Source organism: Vigna unguiculata, chromosome 3 (assembly GCF_037176805.1).
Source record: "Vigna unguiculata cultivar grain cowpea cultivar isolate G323 ecotype 2 chromosome 3, ASM3717680v1, whole genome shotgun sequence".
NCBI classification, from domain to species: Eukaryota; Viridiplantae; Streptophyta; class Magnoliopsida; order Fabales; family Fabaceae; genus Vigna; species Vigna unguiculata.
In genome coordinates this window covers 36661258-36679974 of record NC_140794.1, presented here as the reverse complement: position 1 = coordinate 36679974, position 18717 = coordinate 36661258, and the positions used below count along the sequence as shown (strand labels likewise).

Genomic DNA, 18717 nt, shown 5'->3' with positions numbered 1-18717 from the left:
TGCCGCAAAATGACACTCACTCTTGTATTTCGTTCTGAACTAAAAGTAAGATGTGATACTTCATTTTATTCAAGGTGGACTAGTTCATGTAAATGAAAAATAAAGATATTTCATAAATACATTTGATTTTCCTAGTGCTTATATGGTGCATGTAAACATGTAAGTGATTTTCATTCATTAAAATGCCAAGGTAACCTTTACAGTTGCAGAATATGTATATTTCCCAATACGGAAATTTTCTCTAGGAGAGAGAAACATAAAAAAAATGTCAATTCGCACAAAGTAACGAAGATCACATTAACAGAAGCATTTCAATGTTACGTGATAAATGGTTCCATCAAACAATTAAAATACTAACAGAAATTTCTAAGATCATCAAACTTTTCCCGTAAACATTTTCAAGAAAGTTATACAAACACACATTTTACATTTTCGAAAATATTATATCTAGAAGTAACAGCCAACAAAGTAATCCAATTGACGATGAAAAATTCTGAATACCCAACATTATCTAAATGGCAGATATAACAAACAGAACCGAGTTGAAAGAGACAAACAAAGCATACAGGAATTATAAAAAAAATGGCATATAATTGTAGCCGAATCCAAACAATTATTCCGGAATAATAGATACAAAATGTAACAAAATTGGAAAAAATGAAAGTGAAGGGAAGGGTATGGGGAATTCTGTGAATTAACCGAAAAACTCTTGTACGAAGGGATCATGGCAGCTATTAAAGAAAAAGACTCTAAATGATGCAGTTGCAAACCAAAATCCTTAGATGCCGCTATCTATAAGTAAATGCCGTTGTCACTCAATTCCCAACAAAATAAAGTACTTCACTGAACTTTCACTGGTTGACGAGTGACTTTTCCACCATTCTGATAACTCCTTGCCACAACTTCTCCATTGCTACGCCCACCACCATTGTTGCCTCCTCTAGGCCTACCAGTGAACTCACCGCGCTTCTCAAAATTGTCATTCCTATTTCCATAGCCACCGCGGCCACCACCACCACCGAAGTTGCCACGCCCCCTGAAGTTATCATTTCTGTCATTCCGGTATCCACCCCTTCCTGATGAATATCTCCCCCTATCACTGTTAGCTGCAACAAACAACAATACACATTATCACATAATAACCATCACTGTTAGCTGCAACAAACAAAAATACGTTTCACAGAAAAAAGGTCCTGAGCACCGTGAGCCTGTGACATGTCTGCAACATCACCTAAGAACTTTTTGCAAGAATCTATATCCCGAGCAATTTTACGAACACTTTCATTTATTTTATGGAATCTAAAGGTGGAAAGCCAGTAACTGGCACGGCATACTTAAGAGCATAAATCAATTAGATGTTGCAGTCGTGGCAAACAATATGCAAAATCGATAAACTATTTAAAAATGTTTGAATTTTGATATGAAATATTAGGCTGGCTTGCCTCTTCGTTCTTCAATTGAAAGCCTTCGGTTGTCCAAGGTGACAGGAGGTGAAGCCTGAAACAATACACAGAAATATAGCTGACAAATGTAGGACAAATAAAACAGGATAACCACAAACAAGAAAAATTAGGCCAAAAAGCAAAATCAGCTAACACTTTTATAGAAAAAGCACCCACAGCAACCCAATGATTAGTAACAAAGAACTAATATCAAATTCTTATAGCAATAGCGTTAATAGGATCCAACACACAATACAGGAAGAAAAACTACAACTTGAAACACTCAATTTTCCTCCTAGCATGTTAAACCCCGATAGATAACCCATCAATTGCCAGATGTTCTCCATAGATATATTCTCTACTTCACTATAGTTAAATGAAAAAAGCTAATGAAATCAACTGAAATACACTTACAATAAATAGTGCTTTTTCCAAAGAACAAACACAATTGCAGAATGTCAAGGGACTTTCAAAAGGAAAAATGAACTTGGAACCATGTTACAACACCTCAAAGACAACACCTCCATATGGGCAAAGGCTAAGCATATAATTGCAAAAGGCAACATTATCATCAAGAAACTAATTTTCATGAAATACAAATCTAAATATAAATCCTAGCAATCAAAAAGAGGGAGATTTCAAGTATGTGTCCGTACCTCAAGTGCACTTTGCATTGAAGTAGCAGATTCAAACTCCACAAACCCAAAACAAGATCCCTGTTGCTGGAAAGAAGGGCAAAGCATTGTATCATCGCTTGGGAAGTAACTGAAAGTACAATGCTTGTAACAGACTAACCTTACTACTTCTAACTTGAATTCCATCCCTTTTAATGGGCCCAAATTTCTTGAAAACACGTTCCAGCTGTTCTACTGTGGCATTCATGGGCAAATTTGCAACAAATATTGCATAAGCCTTGCCTGTGGAACATAGATTTCGAAAGTTATATTGCATCTGGATCAACTATAATCACAAACTCAATTCATTAACCAATCTAGTCACAGAATAGGAACCACCTCCATTCTCATTGTTCTTTTCTGTTGGACTCTCAACACTAGGAGTTGGTGCTTCTGATGCAGGCACGCTGAGAACACGTGGCTGTTCTACAGCTTTCACAGGGGAAGCCCTCATATGGAAGGGAGCAGCATTTTCTTTCAGTGCATTCACCTGAGATTAATAAATGCAAATATGGTCAGACACCACAAAAAGTATGATGAGTGCACAAAAATAATTAAAATTTACTATTGTTGGCATAAAGGAAATGCGGTCAGACACCATGAAAAGTACACTGATGCATAAAAACAAATGATTAAAACTTACTATTGATGCAAAAGACTTCTTTGGAGTATCCTCCTGTGAGTTACTAGAAGCAGCTTTCTCAGCATGTGAATGATGTTCCAGGTGACTGGATTCTTTAACATGATTAACAGGAACCATCTTTTCAGCAACTGATAATTTTCCATTCTCCAGTGGCTGGCTGACATCTTTGCTGACACTAATGTCATCATCAACAACAGTAGTTTGGCTATCTGGAACATCTTCAGCAGCTTGAATGACCTCTATTCATAATCAAAATTTAAATATATATATATATATATATATCGAATATTGTAACAAGCAAAACGTAAAATGTTAGAAGGAAATGAAAACAACAGGACTAGAAGGTATATTAATAACCAGAAGTTGTAAACAGAAGATCTACCAGGCTCAGGGGTAAAAGAATCTGTTGGAGCACTTTCATCAGCTTCATTCACAGGCACAGACTCAATATCAACTGACTTATACTCGTCAATATATCTGAAAATATCATTCAAAACAAAGTAGCCTTTGTCCTGTGGAGCTAGGAAAAAGGACTGAGTAAACTTCCTTTTCAGATTGTCACTTCCAGTTAAGCAGCCAGTCACTACAACTATTACACCATCCTTGTGTGAAGGTTGGGCATCAGCACTCAGAATTTCTACCCTAAAGCTTGTGTAATCCTGAGAGAGTATCTTTTTATTGATTTCCTGTACCATAGCAGAGTAAGATCATTTGAATCAGTGGATTTAAAATCATTTGTTACAATACATATTAGTCAAGGAAATAAAATAACACAACATTTGAGCATGTGTTCCCAATAAACTCAGACAAAAATGAAAATTGCCACTAAAACAGGAATTGTCAGTATGGCTATCAACCAACACTGGACACGTGATTTCAAATACTTCAAAGAATGTAACATACTCTTTTGGTCTTTGACAGGAAAAGCTGTAAAATTAAAGCTCAGGCAACTGGTGGCACTAGGGTAAACTCCCCAAAGAAATTTTCCTGCTGACTATGCATGGTATTAATAATATACCACACAATTTTAAAAAATGGCACAACAATTCTCATGATATCACATAACCCAGAGTGGTTTCCATATATTTTGCATTGATTTGTGGTTATACAAGTAACCACACTTAGAAAAGAAAAAGCAAATAGCTAGTTCACCAATAACAGTTTGGTACACAATAAATTAAAGGAGTGATTTAAAACAAACCACATTAAGCCCGTGCTAAATTACATAACTCCACATGCCCTTGCAATAACTAACACTCCATCACTTGTACTTACCACGGTAGTAGTCACCATTGTCATGGAACCATCTTCTTCAGGACGACTCAGGACACTAGACTCATGATAAAATCTGTGAACTTGGTCCGGTTCCTGATGCAGTATAGAATAATACTGCTCAACAAAAGCATTCCCAACCATCTGAGGGGTTGGTGATCCATCCGACACTGCCATCTCTACAACATGACAATGACAACACAGATTAGTCTTGATGGCAAATACATGACTATTCTGGAAAACCACAGTAAAGAAAAAACAACAAATAATCATTCAAAAGAATAAATGCACAACACCAAAACTCAATCAACCACAACCCTCATTAATAAAATCAACGCTAACACAACACCTTCAATCCTACAATCCTAACAAGTAACATATGTACAAAACACACGAGCCACAGACAATGACCATTCCAAACATTCAATCATGTATTTTTAAATAAACAAAAAAAAACAACTAAAATAATATTAATAGCATATAAAAGATACTAAGAGCCACGATTTTTATTTAAACATTTTCCATTTACAAACCCTAAATCACAAACAGACCAGGCTAACAACCAAACCCTAATCAACCATCAGGATACACTAATAACGTATAAAACTAAGACCTAACAGCAGAGATAGAAAGAAAGAAAAGGAACTGAGAGATTAATCACTGAGAGAAGGTAAAAATGGATCAGAGAAGAATACGAAAATCGATAGTGAAACTATCTTAGAAGAAGCCTATAAAAAAATTTAAAAGGGACATGGAAAGAAAGAAAGTAAGAGGTACCTCCGAGGGAGCGATGAATGGCTCAGAGAAGATGGTTTGGTTAGAGTGGAGGCGGTTGAGTTGAGTGAGATCTCTGTCGAAGGCGAATGTGAAAATATTGAATATATATATAGGCGAACTTTTCTATGTTGTTTCTTGTTCATGGGAATAAAGCTTTGTTCCCTTTGTTCTGGCTCGGGTTCTTTAGATGAACCAAAAACCCGGTTTATTTATTCACACATGTGCTTTTATCGGACCAAGCCCAACGTTTTTGGTTTCAAACTTCTTTTCTTATTCTCCTGTCCCTTCTTCCATGTTAGCGTGTTAAACTGTCCTGTTTCAATTCAACATGGGACCTTTCAAGAAATTACACCATTACTATTGTTCACGGATATATTTCATTTTAAATTTTGAATTCATCAATTTAAATTTTAAATGCTACTTTAATTATTATTAACTTTATTAGATTAAATTTTTCATTGTTCACTAATTGTTGTTTAAGAGCTGGTCGGATTTAAACAAAATTCTATTTTGATCTAGAATTCGCCATATTTATAATTATTAAATCAACTATGTAAAAATATGTGAAAATGTATAAATGTGACTTTATGAAATAGATTGATGAGCACAGTATAGATATGGCATAATAACTACGGCTAAGTGAAGGACAATCAGTAATTAAATTAATGAAAATAAATATATAAAGAAAATAAATAACATATAAAGAAAATTCAAATAATAAGTGTATAAAATTTAACAATTAAAGAGATTTTATTGAAAACATGGTTGTAATGAATTAACTATTTTATTAGATTTATCTTTCCTTCTATTCTTATTTTGTGAAATCCGACCCTTATTTCTTTGGGCGAATTTATCGGCCGTTTGCATAAATAGATTAATTAATACTTTTAATAAATAAAATGCACAAATAAGAACTAATACTATAAAATATGTTTTATTAAAAATAATATAAAATAAATTATTTATAAAATGGCTTTTATTAAATAAAACAATAATTATTAAATAGGCTTTTATTTATAAATAATTATTTAATTTAAGAAATAGTTATTAAAAATATAAAATAATTATGTTAATTTATAAAATAATTCAATTTACATTAAAGGTTATTTAAAAGATAAAAAAAGAAAATTAATTATTTTAATATATATATATATATATATATATATATATATACATTATTTATATATATATATATATATATATATATATATATATATATATATATATATATATATATATATATATATATATCAACTCCTGTGTGATGTTGAAATGTTTGAACATGTAACTAAATAAACATTTAAGATGATGTCGACAAAATCCATACTGAAGATGAATGAATAACTAGTTGGAAGTAGTGCACAAAGAGTTTCTATTTAATTATTTATCTAACAATTAATTTTAATATAATTATTACAGCAAAGTTTTATGAACGCATTGAAATTTATTAAAATAAAACTAAATAGAGAATATAGGTTAATAATAACATCTTGAAGACGCTAAAATGTAAATATTAGAATATTTGTATATAGATGACTAATGACTTTATTGAAATATTTGTAGTCTTTAATGTTTTCTGCTTGTATAAAATAGAAAAGTATTATTTTTATAAAGTATCTTTTATTATGAAAATAAGTTATTTCATAATTCTAAATTTATTTCTTGCTTGACAGGGAGATTACAAACATTGGAAGGCACTGCCCGCGATAGCCATTCTAAAATCAGTCGATGTAAAGTGAAAAAGATGATTAGACACCATACATCAATATCAATATTATATTATTATATACAAATTATATTATTATTATTATATACAAATAAAAGGCTAACAAATAAAAACCCTAGTCACATGTCACACACATAAAAAAATGTACAAAATAATTTAAAATATGATTTAATAATTTTATTATTCTACTAAAGGAAATGAAACATTTGTAGAAGCCTAAAAACAAAACACGCGGCACAAAAACCTCACGAAAACATCTAGTCTCTTTCAAACCAACCAAAACATCTCGTATCTTTCTTTGAGACGATTCAATTCCTTCTTATCTTTAAAACCAATAAAAACACTCAATATTCGGTTTCATATTTCCTTCTTCTTTGATGAACTAAAATGCAATGCACAGTTTGTTCTTCTTCTTTTTTTTTCTGTTTGTATCACATCAAACTCATTTTTTGTTTTCTTTTTCCATTTATATTTTCGAAATTTCATATTTATCAAGATTTTTGGTTTGTTCAATCCTTTACAATTTGTACATAAATATATCTGAACATGCTTCAAAATGAATTTTCGTTGACAATACTTGTGATAATGTTATTGTTGATGTTTAATGGTGTTCAAAATCTTTTCCTCTTATGCATCATATTATTTATTTATTATAAAAAAAAAAACTATACATAGGTCTAAGTATCATTTAATGTTTTTACTATAAATGAAGATTTACAATAGTTTAAGATGATTTAGCATTCATAAAGGTAGGTTGTGAAATCTGATTAAATGAAAATTGAAATGGTTGAATGATAAAGAATTGTAATGATTTAAGGTGTATTCCTTTGTAGAGTTGGATTTGAGAAAGGGTGAGAAGATAGATTTGGATGAATATAAGTGCATGAATTTATGTGTTTTTTTAAAAGGATTTAAAGGTTAGAATAAGTCACTAGTGTAGTTTAACGTTTTAATAGTGTCCTATATGCATTGGTTCTTGTATCACACCTAGCCGGTCACGACTAATACATCAGCACATATCATCCTTCACCAACATACTATATCGGCAAAGGAAGGGGGACTGGTGTACCGTACCTGGCCAACTTAACTATATAAATAACAACAAACAACCCCCACATATATGCCGGAAACAACTAAAAGTACACGCCTCGGGCCGGCATAGACCTAAACCAGCCTAAACTCATAACAAAGGTTGCTAATGGAGCGGTCAACCTAGGACAGTGCACGGACAAAGACGCCATAAGCCAACCTAGGACAATGCACGGACAAAGACGATATAAGCCAACTAGAGAAGTAACCAGATCGGACCATTCCAACAGACTTAGCGAAATCAAAACCCCCTAATATCCAATGAGCCCACAATAATTGAACTAAGGGCCTGGGCCAGGGTCCAGGCCCACCTATAGCCCAAACTAGGGCCCAACCCATAATGTGACCAAACATAATTAATACTCTATAAATACGCGTGGACCTCAGTAATTAAAGGTACGCATTCATTACTCCATTAATCACCTGATTTGACTTTTAGAGAGCTTTGGCTGACTTGAGCTTCAGAGTCCCTTGTGCAGGTAACCCCTCCTGGGTCCAAACAGACATGCACAAACCGAGAAGAGGCCAACTGAGGAGATAGCAGACTGCATGGGTAAGGTGACATTTGTGCCTAACTTATCTTATTTGTTCTGTGCAGGAACAATTGGTGCCCACCGTGGGGCACGAGACAACACCTTAGCACCCGTTTTTCTCCGAAGATGGTTTCAACCCGCAGTAGAGCTGGAGTTAACAAGCAGACAAATGCTAGTCCCTCAAGACCTGCTAACATCACCCTTGACCTGGCCGCCATCCTAGACGGCCAAGCCAAAATGCAACAGGAGCTGGCAAATCTGAAGAAACGCAACGCTATGGAGGCGCTACGATAAGAGAATTCTCGCCTCAGGCGAAAGATCGAAGTCGATCCCACCCAGAAAGGAAAAGCCAAGGAGGCGTCTGAGGCTGCAAGGTCCCCAGCCTTCCAGCCCACGGAAGAAGAAAGCGAATATAACCCCACCCCTCACACCTTCACCACCACCCAACAAACACCCATTCCCTCCACCCATCCCACTCACTTCCCCTCTACCCAACCGGGTCACACCGCAGCCCCCACCCCTGCTGCTACCCTCCCTACCACCCAGGTCCCCTACAACATACCCACCACCCTACACACTACCCATGTCCCACCTTACAACCCACACTACCTTCCGGCAACCCACATCCCTCCTCACAACTTCACCTCCACCTTTCCCACTCTTGTCCATCATCCCATTCCCCCACATCTGCTCCCACCCCACCAACCCAGGCGTCGCCACCCCTTCACCGACTTCATCGCCAACACCCCCCTTCCCGCCTAGTGGAAACCCTTCACACTGGACCGTTACACCGGTGAAACCGACCATGATGAACATCTTAAAGTCTACATCACCCATGTCGCCTTGTACACGTATCAAGACGTGGTCTTTTGCAAAGCCTTCGCCACCACCCTCAAAGGCCTTGCTCTAGAATGGTTCACTACCATTCCACCCTACTCTATCGACAGCTTCGATGCTCTCTCCCATATGTTCTCAACTCATTTCGCTGGTATCTGCCCACACCAAACCACTACAATCTCCCTCCTAGGCATTAGACAAGAACAAGATGAACCACTCAGAGCATTCATCGATCACTTTAGGAAGGCAGCCCTTCGTACCCCACACCTCAACTAGGAAATGATCCTTCAATGTATGGCACTCACCCTCCAATCCGACCCCTTCACCAACAATGTTTACCTCCACCCACTTGCCTCTATGCACGAGCTCAAGTTGCGTGCGGCCGACTACGTTCGCATGGAAGAAATGCAGACCCTCCACACCAAATTATGCAATGACTATGCAGCCACCTCCGCCAACCCAACCCCGCAGGCCCCTTGACCTATCCTGGTTAGCAACACATACCTTTTTGCTTGGTCAGCCGCTGACTTACCTAGGGTAGACCCTCTAGTAGCATCCCACAAGTTATCCATCTACAAAGAAGCCCGCTACATCTCCCAGAAAAAAATGCAAACTCGGCGAAGAACGACGCCTAGCAGCTAAGGTTGAGGCCGATAAGTTACTGAGCGCAGGATTCATTGAAGAAGCTCAATACACCACTTGGCTTTCCAATGTAGTCTTGGTGAAGAAAGCCAATGGCAAATGGCGGATGTGTGTAGACTACACGGATCTAAACAAAGCCTGTCCTCGAGATGCCTACCCCTTACCCAATATCGATCGACTTGTCAATGGCACAACAGGGAATAAAGTACTTAGCTTCTTGGATGCATACTTTGGGTACAACCAAATCCCTATGGCCGCATCTGACATGAACAAGACCGCCTTCATCACTAACGACGCCAATTACTTTTACAGAGTTATGCCCTTTGGTCTTAAAAACGCTGGAACAACCTACCAACGGCAAATGGACAAAGTTTTCAGCCATCTGATGAGACAATGCGTCGAAGTGTACGTCGATGACATGGTTGTCAAATCCCCAAGCCATCACCAACATGCCCAGGACCTCTTCGCAGTCTTCTCCGCATTACGCTAATACAACCTTCGCCTCAACCCCGACAAGTGTGTATTCGGTGTCGACTGTGGTAAGTTCCTTGGATTTATGTTAACCCAACGCGGCATAGAGGCCAATCCTGAGAAGTGCAAGGCAATTATCGAAATGCGTAGCCCCACCACCATCAAAGAGGTCCAACGCCTCATAGGCCACCTTACAACCATTTCCCGCTTCGTGCCCAAACTGGCTGAACAAACCAAACCCATAGTCCAACTCCTCAAAAAATTCGCCCGGTTCACGTGGACGGATGATTGCGAACAAATTTTTCAGAAACTTAAAACCATCCTCACCTCACCACCTATCCTCCACAAGCCAGACACTCGCTAACCCTTACTAGTTTACATCACAGCCACCGACCACACCATCAGCGCTGCGCTTGTCCAAGACATAGAGAGCACGCAACATCCTGTCTACTTCGTTAGCAGAATGCTACAGGATCCTGAAACCAGATATCAAATGATGGAAAAGTTGGCCCTGTCCTTGGTCCACGCAGCTCGCCGCCTACGCCCATACTTCCAAAACCATAGCATCACCATCAAAACCGACTACCCGATCCAGAAGATATTGCAAAAACCAGACCTGGCAGGACGAATGTCATCCTGGGCCGTTGAATTGTCAGAGTTTAACATTCGTTATGAACCTCACGGCCCCATTAAAGCCCAATGCCTCCTAGACTTCGTCAATGACCTCCAACAAACACCCATGGAGGACCAGCGGACACTTCATGTAGATGGTTCTTCAAATCCGAAAGGTGCCGGTGCTGGTATCGTGTTAGAAGGGCCCAACGATATTCTCATTGAGAAATCCCTCCATTTTGCCTTCAAAACATCCAATAATCAAGTCGAGTACGAAGCCATCCTCGCCGGCCTCTCTATTGCCCGCGAAGTTGACGTCAAAACGTTAATGTGCAAAACTGACTCCAAGCTTACTGTGGGCCACCTGAATGACGAATTCCAGATTAAAGACCCCGTCCTTTTACAATATTACCACCTGGTCCGAATAGTCATTCAATTCGCCTTTGAACAAGTCCGCATCGAACACATCCCCAAGACCGACAACATTAGAGCCGACATCCTCTCCAAATTAGCCAGATCCAAGCTAAAAAGCCGCCATCGATCTTTATTGCAGCAAACTTTATCTACACCTTCCATCACAAATACTTGCCACAACCTAACCCACGCCCCAGCCGACAATAACACCCCAATCCAAACCCACAACTGGACCACCCCCTATATCCAATATCTCCAAATCGACAACCCCCCACAAGATGCTGACAAAACTTGGCTAGCTAAGGCCGCCAAAAATACCATGATAGGCGATGACCTCTACAAATGCGGGTACGACCAACCGCTTCTCAAATGTGTCACTGCAGAACAGGCGCAGTATATCATTAAAGAGTTATATGAAGGCATTTGCGGCTACCACTCCGGCGCACGTACTATGGCCACCAGAATCCTTCGAGCCGGTTACTTTTGGTCGACTATAGAAGTAGACTGCCAGGACTACGTCAAAAAATGCAAACCATGCCAAAAACATGGCAACCCCATCCACCAAAAACAAGAACAACTCCATTCCATACTATCCCCATGGCCCTTTGCTAAATGGGGAATGGATATCCTCGGCCCTTTCCCCCGAGCAAGGGCTAGGTGAAATTTCTGATAATAGCCGTTGATTATTTCACCAAATGGATAGAAGTCAAACCACTGACCACTATCACGGCCCAGCAAGTTCAGTAGTTTGTCTGGAAAGATATTATATATAGATATGGTGTTCCACATACTATCATTACCGATAATGGCCGACAATTTATAAATAAGGAGCTAGCCAAGTTCTACACTGGTCTGGGCATTAAACACATAACAAGTTCTGTAGAGCACCCACAAACAAATAGACAGGCAGAGGTGGCCAACAAAGTTATCCTAGTAGAACTGCGCAAAAGATTAGATAACGCCAAAGGCCGATGGCCCGAAGAACTGGTAGAAGTGCTATGGGCTTACAGGTGCACCCCTCAGTCATCACGTCTTTACCTTTTCCTGGCCTAGTCGGCAACTCTGCTTTCCTTTTGGTACCACCATGCACGTGGACATCTACTAGTGAATCTTGCAGATTGCATTCACCGCCTTTTCCTTGTGCAAGGTTTGAAAAAGTGTCATTTCTTGCCCAGTTGCGCCATATGCCCTAAAGTCCACAATACACAAATCGTCAAAATACTCGAACGTATAACAATGCTCAAAGTTACAAAAAATACCTTCAATATCTATAATTGGGTGAACCGAATTATACACCCCAACTAAGCCCTTAGTGGGCATCTTATCGCTAAATTGCATCAAAGTATCCACCACATCCTTCTCCACCACCGACAAGTCCTCCCTCGATATCACCTTATATCTCTAAGGGTTACCAGTCCAGAAGAACGGAAATTTAGTGTTACCATCAACTGTGTAGAAGTGTGACCGACCAGCCGGTTTCACCACAACATTGAAGAATCCATCTTTAAAATGCTTAAACGATTGAGTGAAAGCGTCTAATCTGTTGAGACCAGGCCAGCTGATTAGTGACAACCATGTTATCGGACTCTTCGGCCTCGTAACAAAAAAGTATAGGAACGCTCGAGGTGACGGTTCCAAGTACAGCGCCATGCACAATAATCGAAGCACTCCCACGGTAAATTCGTCAAACGGTAGCCGGATGTGCAACTGCGAGAAATGACACATATACATATAAAAGAATTCTTCGGCTGATTCTTCTCGACCGTGGCACACACATTCCACAACAGTCACCCGCTCTGGAGCAACTATGTCCCTCTGTGCCCCCTTTTCGAAAATAGGCGTGCAGTTCAACCACGACCTTAACAAACGCGACCTCCAGAACAACGATCGCTGTGTCCGCACGTCTGCCGTCACCCATTCGTATTCGGTCTTTGCCGGCCAATTGCTCTCCGCCAACTCCTCGGGTGGATCTTCCCTGACTTCAACACCCTCTCCATTGGAATTCTCCCTATACTACCCATCTCTTCCCTATCACTAGTATCTTCTCGACTACTTCCACTATCCCTAGACGGCTCACTACCCGAATCTGACAACGAAACCCTATCGCTACTACTAGACATACCTGATTCTTTTAGAAAAGATGACGGAGGAGGAAAGGAAGATATCAGACAGCTCTAAAACGCACGCGAGCAGATTTTTTGCAAATGAGACAAAGTGAATGCACTGCCAACATTATCTTCATTTATACACACGAATCTCAAACGCCATAACCCTTTCCCGCCAAAAATACAACTCATTTCAATCATCACAAAGTATCAAAATGGCGGCACCAAACCTCCCTAAATTAGACTTCTAACACCCTTTAACCTCCCACAAACCCTTTCACCTACCACAAACCCCTTCACCTACCCGAAACTCCTTCATATTTTTTAGCCTTAACATTGTTCATCACATTTAAAGGCTAGGGTACTGGTGTATCACACCTAGCCGGTCACGACTAGTACATCAGCACATATCATCCTTCACCAACATACTATATCGGCAAAGGCTGGGGGACTGGTGTACCGTACCTGGCCAACTTAACCATATAAATAACAACAAACAACCCCCACATATATGCCGGAAAACACTAAAGTACACACCTCAGGCCGGCATAAACCTAAACCAGCCTAAACTCATAACAAAGGTTGTTAATGGAGCGACCAACCTAGGACAGTGCACGAACAAAGACGCCATAAGCCAACCTAGGAAAGTGCACGAACAAAGACGCCATAAGCCAACCTAGGACAGTGCACGAACAAAGACGACATAAGCCAACAAGAGAAGTAACCAGATCGGACCATTCCAAAAGACTTAGCGAAATCAAAACCCCCTGATATCCAATGAGCCCACAATAATCAAATGTAATTAATACTCTATAAATATGCGTGGACCCTAGTAATTAAAGGTACACATTCTTCTATTTTGATTCTGTTTTTATTTATTTATTTTATTTTATTATTTTTTTTTACGCATATACGTTTAATAGAGTTTGTTATTTTGTAGTCTTTAGTTTTCTTTTAATATATTCCAAGGAAAGTTCTATTTTTGTTTTGATTAAGGATTTCTTTTAAGAAATTTTTTGAGACTAGTTTGGAAAACTCTGTCTAGGAAAGACTTGGTATTTAAGTTGTCCACTATAACGCACCTCTCTTTCCTGGGAGTAGACCCAACGACATCTTAACTCATTTCTTTCTTAAAATCTTTCTCCAAAACAAGAATAGGAAGAAAAAAAAACACACAGGGAAACACTTTCAGGTGGACTGCATAGTGCATGACTCGGGCCAATCCGGGTCAATTTTATCAACTTGATTCAGAACTTGAAAGGAACTTGCATAAATCACGTAGGAGACTTGAACTCAGGTGTTCTACTGAAGGAGCACCGTCATCATCTGAACCTACCACTGAAAGTGTACCACTAGAAAGACCTCCGGTGATTAACATATCTTCTGATCCATCACCTGAACCAGAAATTCAAGAAGATAGAATGGAAGAAAGAACAATAAGAGAGTTGGCTTCACCGGATGCAGCAATTACACAAAACATGTGCATCCAATATCCAGATGGAGAATGTGAGCTTAAGTCTGGGTTAATCCATCTTTTACCCAAATTCCATGGATTAGCAGGAGAAGACTCGTACCATCATTTGAAGGAATTTCATGTTGTTCGTTCATCTATGAGACCTACAACAATGACAGAGGAACATATTAAGCTTAAGGCTTTTCCATTCTCATTGCAAGATGCTGCTAAGAATTGGTTATACTGCCTTCCTCCAGGATCCATCAATACTTGGGAGACTCTGAAAATATTATTTCTGGAAAAGTTTTTTCTAGCATCTAGAGTTGCTACTATTCACAAAGATATTTATGGGATAAGACAACAAGAAAGAGAAAATCTTCACGAGTATTGGGAAAGATTCAAAAAGTTATGTGCTTCCTGTCCTCATTACCAAATAAACGAGCATCTCCTCATTCAATACTTTTATGAGGGATTGAGTATCATGGACAGACAAATGATAGATGCTGCAAGTGGGGGGTCATTGGTGGAAAAAACGCTAACAAATGCAAGACAATTGATTGAAATTATGGCGTCAAACCATCAACAATTTTCCACCAGGAGTAATTCTATAACTCTATTGAAAGGAACCCATGGAGTAGAAGCTTCATATGTTGTAGATCACAAGAAAATAGAAGGGAAGTTGGATGACTTAGCGGCAATGGTAAGGACCTTGACAGACTTACAGAAAAGCCTACCCCTTCTACTTTATGTGGAATTTGTGCTTCTACTAATCATCCTACAGAGGCTTGTTCTATGTTAAAAGAGACAGGGACGTTAGACAATGAACAACCTCAGGCATATGCTGCAAACATCTATGGCAATAATAGACCACCTCGACAGCAATACAACCATGATTTGTCCTCCAACAAGTACAACCCAGATTGGAAAGAATATCCCAGCCAGAAATGGGGAAATCAACAGCCTCAACACCAACAAGTCTATGTTCCACCTCAACAGAGGCAACAACCACAACCAGCTGCAACCTCTGGTGATTCAAACATGGAAGCAATGATGAAAATGATGGCTGACATGATGAAGGGACAAATCAATGAGTTGAAACAGACGATGGAAGCAACCAATCAAAATTTGCAGAACCAGATTGGACAAATGGCAAATGAGTTAAATCAGATGAAGTCTCAACAAGGCTCAAGCAATTTGCCTGCACAAACTGTAATCAACCCGTGAAATGTAAGTGCTATTACTTTAAGATCGGGTAAGCAAATACAAGGCCTTGGGGATGCCCAAGAAGATGAAGATAAGGACAATGAAGTTGTACCTAATGATGAAAGAGGAAGATCAGATGAAGCAACACAAATGCCTGCACCTAGTGATAACTCCAGGTTGGTATCCCCTAATACTTGCTCTGAAAATTCTTCTCCTTATTCTCCTCCTCCTCCCTATCCAAACCGTTTGAAACCAAAAACTAAAAAGATGGAGGAGTTAGACAAAGAAATCTTAAATACTTTCAAGAAAGTGGAGATAAACATCCATTTGTTGGATGCTGTGAGACAAATTCCTAAATACGCCAAGTTTCTCAAAGAATTATGTACACATAAAAGGCGTATTATGGACAAAGAGGTAGTGAACATGGGAAGAAACGTGTCTAGCTTAATTAAGAAGCCTGCAGTCAGAATGCCGCAAAAGTGTAAGGATCCAGGTATGTTTTCTGTTCCCTGCATTATAGGAAGTACTAAGTTTGACAATGCTATGTTAGATTTAGGAGCTTCCATTAATGTAATGTCTTTATCAGTTTTTACTTCACTTCATCTTGGACCTCTTAAGTCTACTGGTGTGGTCATTCAATTGGCCAACCGTAGCACAGTTAACCCTGCAGGTGTGCTAGAAGATGTGCTTGCCAGTGTGGACAAGTTAATTTTTCCTGCAGATTTCTACATCTTGAACATGAAGGATGATGAAGGAATGAGTTCAACCACAATTATCTTGGGAAGAGCATTCATGATGACAACACGTACCAAGATAGACGTGCATGTAGGATCCTTAACTATGGAGATAGGAGATAAGAAGGTGCAGTTCAATGTGCTAGAAGCCATGAAGCATCCAATTGAAGACCATTCTTTGTTTTGTATTGATTTATTGAGTAATGTAGTGAACAATTATGCTTTTGGACTTTTGGACGTTTTATCTGGTTTTTCTTCTTCTTTGGATTTTTCTTTTTCAAATATTTCGGGCTCGAATTTAGACGAAAGAGAAAATTGTAAAACAGGTAATATTGAGGACGCGGTGTCACTATTTGATACCTCTGTGGCGTTCGAGTGTGATGCTGAGGTGGCTGAAATTACCTTAGGCAGTAAAATGTTGCCATCTGTAGAACAACCACCCATTTTGGAGTTAAGACCTTTACCATCTCATTTGAAATATGTTTATCTTGAGAGGGATGGGAAACTCCCTGTTATTATATCTGCCTTGCTTACTGACGAGCAGAAACAAAAGCTATTGCAGGTTATCAAAGATCACAAGTGAGCAATAGGCTGGACTTTGGCAGATATTTCTAGTATTAGTCCTTCTTTCTGCATGCACAGAATACTCTTGGAGGAGGATGCTAAGCCAGTGAGGCAACCTCAGAGGAGACTGAATCCTCAACTGATGGAGGTTGTGAAGAAAGAAGTCACCAAGTTGCTACAAGTAGGTATTATATATCCTATTTCTGACAGCACTTGGGTGAGTCCTGTACATGTGGTCCCCAAGAAATCTGGGATCACTATGGTCAAGAATGAGAGAACGAGTTGATTCCTACTCGTATTCAGAATAGCTGGAGGGTCTGTATTGATTAAAGAAGACTAAACCAGGCCACTAGGAAGGACCACTTTCCTTTACCATTCATGGACCAGATGTTAGATCGATTGGAAGGTAAGTCTCATTACTGTTTTCTTGATGGATTCTCTGGGTATTTTCAGATTTGTATTGCCCCAGAGGATCAACATAAGACTACCTTTACTTGTCCATTCGGTACATATGCTTATAGGAAAATGCCATTTGGCCTTTGCAATGCTCCTGGAACATTTCAGCGATGTATGATGAGTATTTTTACAGATTTGTTGGAGCATTGTATTGAGGTTTTTATGGATGATTTTAGTGTATATGATTCATCTTTTGATCACTGCTTGTCTAATCTTGCTAGAGTCTTGAAGAGATGTGAAGAAACTAACCTTGTTTTAAATTTTGAAAAATGTCATTTTATGGCGGAACAAGGTATAGTTTTAGGTCACGTTGTTTCCAAGAATGGTATATCTGTAGATCCTACTAAAATTGATATTATTTCACAATTGCCTTACCCCTCTTCTATGAAAGAGGTTCGATCTTTTCTTGGACATGCAGGATTTTACAGGAGGTTTATCAAGGACTTCAGCAAGATAGCCAACCCTCTCTCCAACTTGTTGCAAAAGGATGTAGTATTTGACTTTGGAGAGAGGTGCAAAGATGCGTTTGATACATTGAAAAAGGCGCTTACCATCACTCCTATCATCCAGCCACCTGATTGGACATTGCCATTTGAGCTTTTGTGTGATGCATTAAACTTTGCAGTAGGAGCGGTGCTTGCACAAAAAGATGGGAAGCTATCACATGTGATATATTATGCTTCTAGAACGTTGGACACAACGCAGGCTAACTACACCACGACTAAGAAGGAATTATTGGTTGTTGTGTTTGCCTTGGACAAATTCAGACCGTATGTACTTGGTTCCAAGGTAATTGTTTATACTGATCATGCATCATTAAAATTCCTTCTGAAGAAAGCAGATTCGAAACCAAGGTTGATTAGATGGATGCTACTGCTCCAAGAGTTTGACATTGAGATTCTAGACAAAAGTGGGGCACATAACTTAGTAGCTGACCATCTTAGCAGGATTGAAAATGGAGAAGATAACATTCCTATTAAGGATGACTTTCCTGATGAAGTCCTCCTAGCATTGACTGCTGTGAAAGGTATGTTTCCTGGACCTTGGTTTGCTGACATTGTTAACTATTT

At 39.0% G+C, this 18717-nt stretch overlaps 2 protein-coding genes across 5 annotated transcripts; one reads left to right on the top strand and one right to left on the bottom strand.

Moving 5' to 3' along the window:
• Window positions 1-563: 563 nt before the first annotated feature.
• On the bottom strand, window positions 564-5031 carry LOC114178547 (nuclear transport factor 2-like). 4 transcript variants are annotated; one of them, XM_028064525.2, is made up of 9 exons: window positions 4809-5030; window positions 4035-4210; window positions 3142-3445; window positions 2760-2998; window positions 2456-2606; window positions 2238-2359; window positions 2099-2164; window positions 1443-1497; window positions 564-1106 (listed from the first exon to the last, which is right to left on the bottom strand). In XM_028064525.2, exons 2-9 carry the CDS (start codon window positions 4206-4208, stop codon window positions 841-843), a joined length of 1377 nt encoding a protein of 458 aa, XP_027920326.2. In that variant the 5' UTR covers window positions 4209-4210; window positions 4809-5030; the 3' UTR covers window positions 564-840. The 4 variants fall into 4 exon arrangements, with proteins under 4 accessions (XP_027920326.2, XP_027920327.2, XP_085527756.1 ...); XM_028064526.2 differs by having other exon boundaries at window positions 2099-2158; XM_085671630.1 differs by having other exon boundaries at window positions 1091-1155; window positions 2099-2158; window positions 4809-5031.
• A 5538-nt stretch (window positions 5032-10569) lies between these two features.
• On the top strand, window positions 10570-13170 carry LOC146887799 (uncharacterized). The gene is made up of 2 exons (XM_085670406.1): window positions 10570-11608; window positions 12971-13170. Exons 1-2 carry the CDS (start codon window positions 10570-10572, stop codon window positions 13168-13170), a joined length of 1239 nt encoding a protein of 412 aa, XP_085526532.1.
• The last annotated feature ends 5547 nt before the right edge of the window (window positions 13171-18717 follow it).

What these genes read in the sequence shown, in the direction of transcription:
- LOC146887799 (XM_085670406.1), top strand. Translation starts at nt 10,570, where the DNA reads ATGCTACAGGATCCTGAAACCAGATATCAAATGATGGAAAAGTTGGCC. An exon ending in CACCAGAATCCTTCGAGCCG is followed by an intron (nt 11,609 to 12,970) that starts GTTACTTTTGGT and finishes TTTCGAAAATAG; the next exon opens with GCGTGCAGTTCAACCACGAC.
- LOC114178547 (XM_028064525.2), bottom strand. Translation starts at nt 4,208, where the DNA reads ATGGCAGTGTCGGATGGATCACCAACCCCTCAGATGGTTGGGAATGCT. An exon ending in CAATGGTGACTACTACCGTG is followed by an intron (nt 3,446 to 4,034) that starts GTAAGTACAAGT and finishes GCTATGGTACAG; the next exon opens with GAAATCAATAAAAAGATACT. An exon ending in AGAAGTCTTTTGCATCAATA is followed by an intron (nt 2,607 to 2,759) that starts GTAAGTTTTAAT and finishes TATTAATCTCAG; the next exon opens with GTGAATGCACTGAAAGAAAA.